Genomic DNA, 15,734 nt, shown 5'->3' with positions numbered 1-15,734 from the left:
ATATGCAACATGCTTCATAGCTAAGCAGCTTAATAAATTTGCTAGAAAACATTAGAAATAATCCTTAACATCTTGCGCTGTCTCATTTGACATCCAATGTGACACTTAAGATTATCAATCCAATGGGCTTCCTGCTGCCTATTTATTGGACACATTTTTTAATGATATTCTTAACAAAAGCTTTCCTTTCTATTTGCGTCAATATTCTCAAATCTAATTAGGCATCTTCACAGTGGTATTCGTTCTGGGTCATTATAGCATTGTCTGTACCATTTGATATTCATTTCAGCTAAGAATAGGAAATAATTTAAGCCTTTTTTTTTTAATTTACAATATTTTACATTCAAATGATGAAGGGCAATGCATTGACTACAATTTGAATAACATCTAATACTTGCACATGATGGAATTTATAGTGATATGAATACCAAGATTTTTAGTGGCATTCTAAAAGACTCACATTGTGTTTAAGCTGATCAATAGACTGCTGATGCTTTTAAAATCTTAAGAAAAAAAAACAGCAGTAAGCTCAGATTGTCTTTTGAATTTCTTGGTTTTATTTTCTGTATAAAAAAGTAAAGTTCCACTTTCAGACCTTGTGACCTATAGGGCAGATGATGTAAAGGTCATCCGTTTCTGTGGCCTATGGTTAACTAGGGTGTCATGTGGCCAGCATGATGACCAAATGCCTTTACTTTTCCCCAACTTATGTCAGGTACCCATAGAGCTAGGTGGACTCAGTGCCCAAAGATCCCAAAATTAAAAATCCCAGTCTTCACCAGGATTCAAACCTGGGACCCCCCCCAGGTTCAGAAGCCAAGTGCTTTACTGCTCAGCCACCGCGCCTCCATTTTCTGTATGGTAACAGACAAAGTTAAGTTAGTAGACCTTACAAAGTTTCTGGAATAATTCAACCAATGTCACTTTTATCAATAATCTTCCTTCAAATTAAAATGGTGTTGTATTTTATTAGTTATATATTATGTTTGTATTGTTGTTGTTTTGTTTATTAGATGTCATGTTTGTATAATTTTGTCATGTTATATAACTGTGGCTCACAATGAAACATCTAATTCTGTCTTCAAATAACAGATTTATTTTATTTGTCTAAATATTTCTTATCAAATGAGTTGTGTCACTATAATAAATCTTTTAAAATTTCCTTTCAGCCTTCAATTGATAGAAAATGGAAACTAGCTGTAAAAGTCTCATTCAGGAGAATCAAGAAGCACGGGACATGATTAATGACCTTGACATAACTTTCACATGTCCTGTATCTAGCCTGCACATACTGGAAATGCCTGACTCAATATTCCTGCATATTTTCACTTACCTGCCCTTCTCATCTATTGGAGCAGTCTCCCAAGTCTGTTCTCGGTGGAATCGAATATGCTATGATGAACTTATGTGGCGTAGTGTGTTCCTCCGCCATTTTAAACTTCCGTCAAATACTGTGATGCCACAAAGGTGAAATTAAAGTTCCTTTGATAATTTTTAGGTTTATCTTACAGCTAAAAAAAAACAACAAAAAAAAAAACCCACAACACTAGGGTTAACCATGAAAAAACAAAATTCATTAAAATCTTTGATTATGACAATAGAAAATAAAAACTTTGTAGATTCAATTATTTGCTTCCATACTAAAAAATGAGAGGCATTAAATACATCTTGTATTTGTCTTCTTTGCTGTCTATGCCTGCTAGTGGATTTAAAAGTCTTTATCTGCCAATGGTTCACACCTAACTTTTCCAAATAAAAATCTTAAATTATCACTTTAAGACTTCAATGAGCAGTGATTTTTTTTTCTCATTAACCATGGCCTTTTATTATCACATTTAAACTAATATATTTGTTCAGTTTGTAACTGCCATCCAGAATAGTAAATCGCTCAAAGAAACATTTTTAAACCCAGAAAAGTTGAGTAAAAAATAAAATAAACTATTGTTACTCTTGTACCAAATGAACAGTGCAAAGTCTTGGAGGCTAGAGTTCAAACGTCTCTACTATCACACTCCTGCCGTGCTGAGTGAAGAGAGAAAAGAACACAAGGATGAAGTGCTGCATGTCAGTTTCTCTCACGATGGCACAAAGTTTGCTACTTGCTCCAAGGATGGATTCTTTAAGGTTTGATACTTCTTTTTTTTTTTATTGTTTATTCTTATCCAAACATGCTTTGTATATTAAGCATACATGTACAGTTTTTAAAGTTGGCGGAATGCTTGAAGAAGAATTTGGCCCAGTAATGTAAAGCAACAGAAGCTGGTATTCTTTAACCCCTATTGACAGGATGTATTGGTCAAGATTATCTATGAGATTATGATAGATTCTCAAGATGAAAACCAGGTTGGGTTGTGTGATGGAGAGGATTTGTCTCATTCTTGTTATACTAATTCATATTGCTTCATATTTTAAAGACAATAATTTATAATTATTTTTTTTTTGTATTTTTATGAGTGGAAACATTTTAGAAATTCTTACTGTAATTAACTTTGCATCTTGAATGGAAAATATTTTTTTTTTCTTGTTGATTCTTTGGCTGAATCCTCTGTGTCCCTTAGTCTGTTTGACCATTTAGGCAATAGCTATGATCTCCATTCCCATCTGTCTTTTGCCAACCCTTCCATTCCTTGATTTTGTTTTCCTAATGTTTCTTTTGTCTGCATCGCCTTTGAATCCAGAAGCTTGCTAAAGCCTAAAGCTAGCCATTTTTTACAAAGCTAATATCAACTCACTCTGTCTGTCTTTCTGTCTCCCATTTCCCATTCTCGGATAAAGTAAAAACTTTGTGCAATTTTTCATTGAGCCTGACAAGACATGAATCAATAAAAAAAATTAAAATCAATTAGTTAATTAAATGTTGGTGATTAATTATTTTGTTTGATATCGAAATAAGGGAATAACTGCTACTTATTGAGATATGTGGATGTATATATGGATTTAATCCAAGTTTTTTCTCCCACTTCCCATTTGTCGGATCAAGTTGAAATTTTATATAATTATTCATAGTTGACGACAATACTCAAATCAATCCAAATATTAACCAGTTAGTTAATCATTTAGTACTAATTAATTAATTTTGTTTTATGTAGCAGAAAGGGAGCTAAACCTGGTAATTTTCAGATAAATGGCAGTAATTAGTGGCTTTTTCCCTTAGATAAGCTTTGTTTTTTAAAAATACTATTTTTTCTAAGGCTTTTTTTTTAATGTAATTTATAAAGTATTGCTCAAGTAAAACATGTTAGAAAGAATATGTATTTTCTTTTTTATCCATTGCTTAGGTCTGGCAGTGTACAGACCCTGTTCAGTTACTGTTCAAGATGGACATGAAGAGTACTTTCAGCTGGAAGTTCACGCAGTTTTCTCAGTTCAATGAGACTGACACATGTTTGCTGGTATCTGGGGTGTACTTTGGTCGACTCAGCACGTCTGGGGAAATAGCAGTCTTCAATTTGCAAGGTAAGATAAGTCATATCATTTTTTTTTTACATCTCAATATTGTAGCTTGCTTATTTTGTTTCCTTTTTTTTTTTTTTTTTTTTTGAAAAAAAAATGTTTCATTATGTAACACTTTTTAAAACATCTCTCTCTTTCTCTCTCTCTCTCTCTTTCTCTCTCTCTTTCTTCCCATATTTTCTGGCCTGCTGTGATGAATATAGTAACATTGATATGAACTTAGCTTTTTAAATTATTTTTCATAATTAGTGTTATTGAATTTTAAAGTTATTGAGCTACAAATTTAAAAAGCTTCTTTTTAAGAAATTTCATTAAAAGTTTCTTGTTAAATTTCTCTGTAAGAGATTATTAAAAAAAAACAACTAACTATTTTTTTCAACTAAGAAAACTTTTAGTTGGTTGTTATTTTCTTTATGGTTGAGAGAGTTTTTTCCTTTCAGTCAGTTATAATTGTTTGCTTATATTACAGTATAATTGTTTGTTTTTTTAACATTGCTTGTATGATTTAACAGAGTTTTCTAATGATGTTAATAATTGTTTATTACTATTCTGAACATGTTCAAATAATTGTGTTCTGATACTCCTTACCAGATGGTTATAAAATGCAGTGCAGAGTGACTAACAAACCGTATGATGTCTTTGGTGCCTGGTATGACAATGATCATCTCTTGTCTGGAACACTTTACTGGACTGGAGATTTCAATTCTGTCTCAGCTGTTTGGCTCAGCAAAGTATGTGAAAGAGAAAATATCTATAGTGTCAATTATCAATAGTATTTATTTGAAAAAAAATACATGCATAGTCCCTTAACAGAACATGATTATGTGATGTATATGTTTTAATTTTGATTAAGCATTAGAGAAAATCAAAGTGCAAGGTCACCTACGATGCAGCCACCCCCCCCCCATTGTACAGCTAAATGACTTCTGCTACATGGAATGTTTCTAACCACTAACAATGGGAGTAACACAAATCCTTAATCCTGCACAGATTTAAGCAGCTTTCCCAGGACCTGCTGAAATGTTGGAGACTAGTTACTGCCTGAAAATATTAATATCTTAGCTACTGTGATAAGCAACTCTCATCAGATGTGTGTCTTCAACATAAAGTATATTTATTAAATGTTTGTCAAAGAACAATATATTTAACACCTGTTTGTCCACAGGCGTCTCAGGAAGTGGAATCAGAGATTGAGTCAGTGAGCATGGTACTCTACAGGTTTGAAAATGTCAACTCCAGTTCCATACGTCTTCTGCATGTGGCTGAGGTTTGCCCTTGGATTAATTTTCACTTCTTTTCTATCGTCTTCTCCTCTTTCTTCCTCTTCCTCCTCCATTTCCTTTACACCATTTTTTACTCTTTCATCTTCCATTCACATCACTTCTACTGATTTTAATGGGTGATCAGAAGTTTCTAAATGTGAATAATAGCAATGAATTTTTTAAATATTTTTTTTTATTAATTTTATTTATCCACTTTTAGTTATATTCACATCTCCCAGTGAAGCTTCCACCTATCTGTGCAAATAGTTGACCTGTTTAGCACCTTTCCTAAGCTAGATGTTGGGCTTGTAGGACAGAGATTGTCATCTACAATTATATAAACAGCTATTTTATAGTTTGAATATTAATTAGGGTCTTTTTCTATAAGTGAAGCTTTGAGTTTAGGAAAGATACTAAATAGGACCACCAACTGGACAGATGTGAGAGATGAAAGCTTCACTGGAAGAAGCACATAGATCTAAAAGGATATTATATATATATTTTTTATTTTTTTAATGAACTGAAATCAGTATATTTTACATTCTGCAGGTAACTGAAATGTTTTTATTACTTATGTTTTTGCCTTTACTGTGATAAAGTTTAGTGCAGTATATTACAATGACAAAATATATTAATTAGAATGCATCATTAGTTTATATTATTGTATTTCTATGTATAACTTATTATAAATGTGTAATTTTTGAAAATTTTCCACTAATTAAACGTGTAGGTAAGTTGATAATTTAAAATTTATTGCTGTACAGATAGATCAAGCGGAACAATCATCAGACTGCAACATGGAGAAAGATTTAAGTTTGAGCGCAAGTAGCAGCAGCCTTGGCCCAGATCAACACCAGGAGCTGGCCTCTGGTGGACCCCAAGCTGAAGTTAAAAAACACCAGAAAGAGGCTCAGAGAAACTGCTTGCTGGACAAGCTTCTAAGCAAGGTCATTGCAGAAGACGAGTTTGACATTGAAAATGAAGATGACACCGATGTAGATGACGAGGATCTTAATGAGATCAGGATCAGCGACCAAGACTTTGAGACTTGTGAGAGCTCTGACTCAGAAATTTGTGAAACAGCAGCAAATGTGGAAATGCCTGACAGTAATGCTGTTTCAATAAGTGGAACATTACAACTTGGTGAATTTGCTCATTTCAAAGGTAACCTTTCTCAAACTGCTGGCTCTGATGTTCATCAAGCAGATTCAAGCAAAACTGGAGCTTCCTTTCAAAACAGCAGTAATATTGAGTTGGAACAGAATAATGTGATGGAAACTTTTGAGTTGGAACTCTCTGATCTCCCTGAGACACAAGATCAAATAAACGGTGAGACTAGTGAGGATTTAGACCTCAGGTGTTGTAATTTACTCTCTACGTTAGAGAGTTCTGCTGCTGGAGAAGACGACTCATCTGCCAACTTGATCAGCTTACATTCCCTGCCTTCCCATGATTCACTTGATCGAAGCAACAGCAGCCATGCTCTTCTTAATTTTTCTCATAGTGCAGCCAGCAGTGAGCAAGAGCCTTCTCTTCACCCCACATCATCTCAGAAGCCTGGCGTGGGCCAAAACATTGGCTCCATGCTGGCTCGAGCTGGGAGTTGTGACATATGGGACTCGGATGAGGGAGCCAAGAGAGAAGCCAGCGGGAAAAGGACTAACTCTCTTCAGTTTATGAAGAGTCATTCTTTTGATGACCATGTTGCAAGCTGTTCTAAGACAAGTAGTGGTGCATCTTCTTCCACAGGTTCTAATTCTTCTTGGAGGGATTATTATCCAATAGCTGTGCCTTGCTTTGAATCTACTCAAGAAACGCCTGCTTTCTCAGATGCTGGTAATCCTGCTGAAGGCAACATGAGTGGAAACAACATCAGCACCTTTAATACTCCATCATGTCCACTCTCGTCCACACCAGACCAACGTGCAACCAAGTCTATGTGCACCAACAGCATTGCCACCCAGACAGAGGGCATAGCAAGCAGGGCCAGCTCCTTTCATTCCCTGTCCCACATGAGCCACAGCTCCAGTCTTTCACCAGATCTCTGCACCAGTACCCCCAGGGAGAAGCTGCTGATCTACACATGGGGCTCAGAGACTTACATACCACATAAAATTGGAATTAAACGTATGCGCTGGTCTGACTTCAGCAAGGTTGGTAAAAAAATTAGTCTTTCTGTCTCAGATTGAAATTACTGTAAATTCAGCTTCTGATTCATTATGTTATATTCATTTATATATTTTTTTTGAAACACAAATTTGTTTCCACTTTGATGGTGTCTAAATCATCAGCTTATGACAATGCCCACTGTTATCCCACCTCAAACAAAATGCTTTTCTATTAATAGATTAAAAAAAAAAAAGATTGTTTCTGTGACTTCATGGTCACAAGTTAAATATTATACTTCCAAAATGCCTTACATCTAGTAAATGTAACTATTAATTGGGCTGCTTTGATTTAATAAAAAAAAATAATTAAAAAGCAGCAAAAAAGTTTAATATAAGCATAATTTGTCTTAGTAGATATGATGGTTAAATTAAATCTACCTTCATTGGATAATTTTACAATGTTAGCTATGACATGATTTTTGAATACATTTTGTGGTGAATTAATGGTGATAAAATTCTCATCTCATTTGTAACACTCAAATAATGAAATCCAATAACACAGGCGGGGGTAATTGTACTTCATAACAATTTTAGTCTTAAAATCCAATTTAAGTGTCGTTGGTGGATATTTATATAAATATCCTCCTTTGTAGTCAAAGATGAGCACATTTCTCATTTCCTATGAACAAGAAGATGACTGTAAAGTCCAATAATCCTTGCTTTAAAAACCCGACCGCATATCTTGCATGGGTAGGTTTGGTCAGTTGCAGATAGGCCTGCTTCTTCTCTCAGATTTTTGTTGGTTCGGCGCTGTTTCATGATGGCCACTCTCCGTGCTACATAACTTGACTCCGACATTCACGGCTCATAGAACCTGTTTGTTTAAAAAAATTTAATAACAGCTTCTCTCTCTCTCTTTTTTTATACATAATTTATTGCTAAAGAACATAATAACTTTACAAATTATATTTTAAAAAGAAGTAATCTCTTATTTTGTTTGCCTGTGCTACCAGGGGGAGGTAACTGCGAGAAGGTCTTCCATGCTTCTTCCTGATGTAATGGAGAACCTTCATAATATGGCAGGTAATAGAAGGGACAAGCCAGATGTCACAATAGAGATGCATGGCCACATTGTAGGTCTGAGCCTATCACCTGACCATAAGTAAGTAACGTATTAATGTTTATACTTTATTTATGCTTCATTTTTTCTTTATTATATGTTGTTTTTTTTCTGTAGACTATGTTTATGTTTAGATCTGGTGTTATAGGAAAAATTACTCTATTTTTTTCTCTTTTTTATATTACATGGGTCCAGATAAATTGTGATACTTTTACTCTATTAATCTATCTTTTTTCTTGCCCTTAAGTATCCTGGGTATTTCTTTGTTTCTTTTATAAGTTTTTAACATTCCTTCAGAATTGAAGATTGAATAGTCTTCTAGTCCGAAACTCTGTCTAAACTACAAGGATGGAAATGGGTGAGGTTTGAACTCAAAATTATCATCACAACAGTCTGAAGTACATATCAGACAACCAGGCTTGTTAATATGTTGAAATTCTCTCTAGATGGCCAGTTATAGTTTTAGTTGGACCAGAGATTTGTTGTTGTTCTTCTTCTTACTCGTTCTCATTTTTATGTTGGTGCTTTCAGATTTGTTGTTTTAGCATCAAACATCCTCTTGGTGTCATTATTTTGTGGTCACTAACTTTCATAGCCCTTTATATTGTTCTTAACTTTATAATGTTTTATCTTATACATTACAAACATTCCTTCTATAGAGAAGATAAGTATGTCCTACCCATGTATATCTTCATGTCAATCTAGATTTGCATTAATTAGAGATTTAAATTCTGCTAAGTCGTTGGTTTTCCTTGCTGATTCAGGCAAACCATTCTATGCTCTAATGGCACTTGTGAAGAAAGGAGGACTTGTACAAATTTGTTTCACCATAAGGAATAAGAAATGTGCCTTTGTGTCTTTCTGAGTATTAATTATGTTGTGTTTTTGTAATTGTAAATTATGGTTTAGTGTTTTATGTATTATACTTTACTTCTTTCCTGAAGTATCTCTAAATTTAGCGATTTTACTAAAGGTGCTACTACAGCCAAATGTGAATATTTGTTGCATTATAAATTCCACAGCTCTATTATGTGTCTAGTTTCTTTTTAATTTCTTGACTTGAGGGGTCCCAAACAGAGGGTGCATATTCTAATATTGGTCTAACCAAGGTTAATTAGCATTTTAGTTTTTTTATTTGCATGTTTGATTTGTAAATATGTGTTTTATTACCAGATCTGTGCCAGATTTATATATAAGTTAATAAAATTAGCAAAACTCTGTTTTATGTTATGTTGTTATTCTGTTTTCATGGATCTAGAGTGTTCATCAATTTGGAAAAGAAAATGGCTATAAAAAATAAACAATTATTTTGCTTTTTAAAATACAATTGTATATATTTTTATGATGTCTTGTACTAGATTTAGATTTTTAAAATAGCATTTGTCACTGACAAACTTTACCTACAAAATAATTTACATCAAAATTATTATATTATTATATTAAAAAAAAAATTAATAAAAAAAGATCACATAATTTCTTAAGCTTGAATTTAATAAACAGTATTCATCTATTTAGGTTTCTCTATGTGAACTGTCGTCCTTGGCCCAAAAACTACATAATTTCTGACCCTCAAGAGTCACCTCCCCTTGCTCAGGAAGTAGAAATTTCAACCATTGACTTGACAAACTTTAACTTCGTGGGTCCAGTGCTAAGGTCACACAAGGCCTACACTCACAGTGATGAATGCTTCTTTTTGAATTTGGACGTTTCTGAACATTATGTGGCCAGGTACTAGTAGTTATCCATTTATTTTTCTTCTGTATACATACAAGTTTTTGGCATTGGGAGGGGGGGAGAGAAGAGGAGAAATAAACAAAGGGATATAACTCTTTCATACTTAAATAGTACAAAGAAATAACACAATCACTCTCACCATACCTGCCCCTGACAGACGGAATTCTTCATTTTGCTCATTATTATTTCACTACTATATTATGATTAAGCTACTATAGCTTTGTTAGTTGTGATCAGAAAATGTTTTATTTGGTATAGAATTAAAGGGGAATGCATGCTCCTTCTTTATAATGTAAAGAAAATTTTTTTAAATTAAATTTTAATTTAATGAGGTCAAATCAACGATGGTATCGTCAATTAGGAGAGAAAGAGTTAATTCCTTTAGAATAAAAACAAGCTTCAAGTTCTCAATTTTTCCTATGTTTGCTTTGTATATTATGGTACCCGCACATTTATTTAAAAAATTAAAAGCTATTCACACCCAGTTTCCAAACAAAAAGAGTCACTATGCTTGACTTCTTGTTTTGAAGGATACATGATAAGCTCTTCTTTTAGGAAAAATTAAAAAAAACTGCCACTTGTTTAAACCAATAGTGTCTATTTCCAATCTGAAAAATTACCCTGTGTTTCCTAAACAAAGAAAAATAACTAAATATAAAATTTTTTTTTTTTTTTTTAAATTTAACAACATACAAATAGAAAAATATGTGTTGTTTTAAAAAGTATATATTTTTATCCCTTTAGAATAAAAACAAGCTTCAAATTCTAAATTTTCTGGGGTGGCCTTGTACACTATGGTATCCGGACTTTCATTAAAAAAATTAAAAGCTATTCACATCCAGTTTCCACACACACAAAAAAAGAGTCACTATGCTTGACTTCTTGTTTTGAAGGATAGATAATAAGCTCTTCTTTTATGAAAAATTAAAAAACTGCCGCTAGTGTCCCACCGCATTAGGCATCTACTGTAAACAACACATCTTACCGCGATAGGCACTATTGGGTTAATGAGTATATGCAGGTATAATAGAGATCTTGATTTCCATTCACAGTGGAGCTGAAGATAGACAAGGCTACCTTTGGGACCGTCATTATGGTGTTCCACTATACCGCTTTCCTCATCGCAATGTGGTGAACTGTGTGGCAATCAATCCACAGGACCCAGAACTTCTTGTCACAGTCAGTGATGATTACACTTTCAAGGTGTGGATCTCAAGGTGCAAGGCTAAGGAGCGAGCTAAAAGGCAAGCAAGCCCAGATGAGCCAGGCATTTGTACTAGCAAAAGTGGTGTGTAATATGTCTGCCAAGTTGGATGTCATAAATGAATCCTGATACTTTCAGATTTAACCAGACTTGTGTGTTTATCAAAGAAAAGACAAACAAAAGAGAATTAATATTTCAAGAGAATTTCGCCATATTTAACTTATTTTCAAAAAGGTCATCATTTCATGTCATCAAAGATTTAACGTGTTATTAAAAAAAAATACAAATTCTGCATTGTACATTGTTTATATAAAGAACAAGTTGGAGCAAGATCCCATTTTATAGGTTTGTGACTTGGTTTATGGAACCATTTCGTTCTCTTTTGGGTGTACCTTTGTTTTGTACTTGACTTCCTAGTAATGGGGGTAAACTCTTGAGGTAGGACTAAAATGTAATCATGTGATCATGGTAAATAGTATTATGATACAAGTACCAAATTAAAATGATCTTTTTCTTTTTGTGACAATCTATTTTTTTAAAAAGATTTTTCTAGCTCTAAACAAATAATTAATATGAAGTTCTTTTTTTTTCCAACCCTAAACAAAATGTAAAGCAAGCAATTTCATGTCTTTTTTTTAAATAACAATGACACATTTTTTTTCTTTCCCCTCCAACTGTAGTTATTAATAGAAGTAAATAATAATAATAATAATGGCAATGTCTTTGATTCTGAAGATTAAAGATGAGTGCAGTGTTTCACATAACTACGCCAACTCAGTTGCAACCTGCATATTTTTCCACACCTAGTGCAGACAAAAATGTTGTCTGCTGGTGGTCTATTTAAGTTTTCTTTCCAACTTCTGAGCAATGGTAAATATATATATATATATATATATATATATATATATATATATATATATATAGTATTTGACTACCACATGGGTAAATAATTAACACTGGGAAACTTACTACTTTAATTGTTTTCTATTTCTTGTTGCTGGAATGTAAGTACATTGGATTTGCAATCAAATCATTCTTACTACTTTCAAGAGATGATATTATAAAATTAAGATTTGTATGTGCTTTTAAATCCCTGAAACATGATCCTTAGCTGATGATCAGTGTTTAAATTTTGAAAGCAGTATTCAGCTTCATTCTGGGAAATAGTGTGTCCTCTGAGAATGGAAATTTCAGAGCAAAACACTCATATAAATACACATTATGTTGCAGAAACAAAAATATTGAAAAATTAAAATTATATGTAATTTTCAAGAGAAAGGTTTTTCCTCCAAATTGTGACCTCATTTGATATTTCATACTATATCACTATATGAAACATTGGATCAAACTAGGCATGTCCAAAGGTTTTCCCAACAGGGAAACAAGGCAGAGACATGTCCTAAAATGCTTGTATACAGTCAAGATTTGCATTTCAATAACATTGATTAAAAGGTTCATTTTAATTGTCTGTGATTGTTCATGACCTGAACTCATTATTCATAGACATTTGACTTCGGTACTAAAAAAAAAATATAGAAATACATAGTTCCACTAGTTTGCTGGTTTTGATTTTAGTATGACATGTATACAATAACACTACCCACTCTCTTGCTAGTGCTTGGTACAGAAGGGGCAAAGCTGTTGCCTCCAATCTCAGAAATATTTTTTTTTCTTACCACTATAGATAAAAGCAATGTGGGTGTCTTCTTATGATACAAGATGGAATAGCAAATTTGAATTATTTTTGTCTGTACAAAGACTGATTTCTTTGATTAATAGGGCAGAGTCATAAGTCATAACTAATTTTTAGCTTAAGAACAGTGCAATTCAGATTTCTGATGTGTAAGTTAGTATGTATTGTGAGGACTTTGTTCTAACCATAGGCCTAATGCCCAGGCCTTCATCTCATTTCTGTGAGATGATCCATAGTCCTTTCACAACTGAAGGAGACCATAGAAGTCCTTAAGTGTTTAGAATATTGTGGGAAGCAGGGTCGAGAGGCTAAGTGTGCTTGAACTTGACTTGGTTACCTCTAAAGGGGGCTCAAGGTTTACTGAGCGCCTAAAGGCAGCACGGAAAGCCTTCTCACAGATACTCCCTTCCCCCCCAATTGGTCCACACATGGGACTGGACCTTAGCGCTCTGAGCATGCTATAAGCAAGAAAGTAGCGCTATATAAAAGCTATAAAAAGATATATGTTATTTTATTGCTTAGGTACTTTCTGTTTCACCTTCTAAATTGTTTACAGACTCAGCAAGATGTCAAATTACCATTGTACTGCTAGCTGACTTTAATTTAATATGAAGCTATTCCATTTCTGTTTATATACATCTTCATGGAGTTAAAAGATAATCAACTTGACCCACATTTGTTTTCCTCCTTGTATTTACACTGCTATCTTATTACATTTCATTTCAATGAGCTGTCTTGGTTGATTTGATGTTACTCAAGTTTGATGTCACTATTTGTCACTTGTGATGCCCAAAGGTGAACTGGTGTTTTGACTACACTCAGGGTACAACTACATCAGCTACCCTTTTTATGATCAATGCCATTGTATTTCATTATGTTTCATGTTCTTCTTTCAGATATGAGCTGAGACAAGTTGTTTCCAAAGTTGATTTTATTGAACTTTATTACTGTTTGGTATTTACAAGTACTGGTACTTAAAATATTTTACACTTGGGAGTTAATGAAAGAATACCAAACTTCAAGTGTGTTGCTTGAAATTATCCACTGAGGTTTTTGTTTTCCTATCTTATTAATACTTCTTAACAAGTGAACTATCCATGTGGGAATTTAGGTTGGCATCCACTGGATTGGTTGGGTCACTGCCAAAAAATTCCCTGCTTTTCTTATACCCACAAGTGATTAACATGCAAGCCTATACCTCTACAGTGCAAAACATGCAGAGCGGGGTGCAAAAGTAGGTATGATAAAAAAAGAAAAACATTTATTATACTGAAAGAATAAAAAGAAATGATTAAAAGTATATGCTTGCTCAATGAAGCATAATTGAAAGAAAATATTTATGTGACATTAGTTTGTATAATAAATATAGTAAATGTTTATGTTTTCTCTTTTTTTTCTATCACGGAATACTTTTTTTTGTAAACCCCCCCCCCCCTGATATGCATTAGGTCAGTTACATTATTCTCAATGCTATGGGTTAGTATTATGTAGTCTAGATAAGTATTAAGGTTAACATTAGTGGACAGACTGTGTGATGATGCTAAGGCTGATGACACCCAGTTAGTCTTTGTTAGGAATTGTGTTAATTGTCCTCCAATCAAATGCTTAATCTCCTCCCCCTTGTACTACTAATAATAAACTTCAATGTATCATTTTCTTTACCTCTGGCCATTAAATAGGCAATAATAATGTGTCAAAGGAATTCAACTATGCTATTAGTCTGCCACCTGTCACTGTGACAGGCTAAAATTTAACAATAGTTAATCCTCATGCCAAATGTTTCTCAAAATATCATTTGTTTCAGTATTGTTGGTATCATGATTTGAAAGCTTGCCTTATTATAGTGTATCATTATGTTGTTATATTGTTTTTTCATCAAACAAATCCATCCTATATTGGGGGGTGGCCATAAACATATTTTATAGATCATTTCTTTAACATAGGAAGCCTGAAGATCATAATTGGGGGTGGCCATAAACATATTTGAAAGATCATCTCTTTAACATAGGAATCCTGAAAATTGTATGTGACATGGACAGACAAGAAAGAAAGAATAGAGCTTATAATTCTGTTGCAAATTTGTTCATTTAGCTTCTTAAACTAGTGCTTGTGCCCACTTTAATGTCAGTGATGTGTTTTGTACTAGAAGTCAGAAGAAAAAAACAACTTATGACAATGTTGGCTATTGAAAACAACATATAATCCTTGAATCATGAGGATAAAAAAAATTTTTGGCTAGCTTATGATATAATTTGACTTGTAAATCTTCCACATTTTTTGTCATAAAATATATGAGAGTAACTCTACAAAGGTTTTTTCCCCACTATTATGATGAAAATATAGTATTTCAGGACATTGCCAAAAATTTTTTTTGTCTATTTTATAAGTTGCTTTAGTTTGAGATGTAAATGATGAATCAAATGCCATAGAAAAAAAATTTAAGATTTTGAATAAATAGAGAGAGAGATTTCAATGACATATTGTGTACATGTTAAAAGTCCTCACGAGTCCACTTCAAAGAGCAACTTTAAGCTACTGGTACATGCTCTAAGGTCTTAATTATTAATTATTGTTGTCTGTTGGGTTGATTGTACTTAGAAGTGTGGGTAGAGGTTTGTGGAATTATGAATGGATGCAAATCTAGCCCTTCACATTATCATTGATATATTTGCTTGCACAACTGTCACAGAAAAGCTTACGTGGCAGCTCCATTATGATAGAAATTTCTTTAGTTTGTTGTAGATGTGATTAGGGTATGTCTCATTACTTCAATAAAGTAGTAGGTTTTATTTGTTATAACATGACTCATTTAATAGCATTTGCAAATACCACCACAACCAATTCATGAAGGTTGGCTATTGAAGAGACATATTGGAAGGGTAATACAATATGACATGTGGTCAAAACAAGTTTGATATTATTCACAACCTTTTTGTTGTCAATTGTTTCTTTAAAGAAAGAAAAGCAAAAGGTATATGTTGCAATGTATGTAGATGTTTGAAATTGATAATCTCAGTATACATTGCTTGTTTTTTTTTTTAATCTTAAATAATTGGTTCTCTTTATAGACATTGTTAGATAATCTAAATGTTCCAATTATGTGGATGTGTGCCAGATTTATTGCTGTAAATAAAATTGAGATGTTTCTTTGCCTAACCTG

General features: G+C 33.2%; 1 protein-coding gene across 4 annotated transcripts in view; it reads left to right on the top strand.

Moving 5' to 3' along the window:
- LOC106067110 (F-box/WD repeat-containing protein 5-like) overlaps positions 1-15,734 on the top strand; it is a 19,656-nt gene extending 3,922 nt beyond the window's left edge. For all 4 annotated transcript variants that reach the window (XM_013226233.2, XM_056040206.1, XM_013226234.2 and 1 more), the window contains 9 exons: positions 1,170-1,467; positions 1,968-2,124; positions 3,279-3,456; positions 4,045-4,184; positions 4,619-4,720; positions 5,480-6,868; positions 7,837-7,985; positions 9,459-9,671; positions 10,730-15,734. In XM_013226233.2, the coding sequence (XP_013081687.2) occupies positions 1,187-1,467; positions 1,968-2,124; positions 3,279-3,456; positions 4,045-4,184; positions 4,619-4,720; positions 5,480-6,868; positions 7,837-7,985; positions 9,459-9,671; positions 10,730-10,973 (2,853 nt within the window). In that variant the 5' untranslated portion in view covers positions 1,170-1,186 and the 3' untranslated portion in view covers positions 10,974-15,734. The remainder of the gene's footprint in view (positions 1-1,169; positions 1,468-1,967; positions 2,125-3,278; positions 3,457-4,044; positions 4,185-4,618; positions 4,721-5,479; positions 6,869-7,836; positions 7,986-9,458; positions 9,672-10,729) is intronic.

The sequence above is a fragment of the Biomphalaria glabrata genome, chromosome 9 (genome assembly GCF_947242115.1).
Source record: "Biomphalaria glabrata chromosome 9, xgBioGlab47.1, whole genome shotgun sequence".
Classification (NCBI taxonomy): domain Eukaryota; kingdom Metazoa; phylum Mollusca; class Gastropoda; family Planorbidae; genus Biomphalaria; species Biomphalaria glabrata.
The sequence above is the reverse complement of the archived record's forward strand: the minus strand, read 5'-3'. Positions and strand labels throughout refer to the sequence as shown.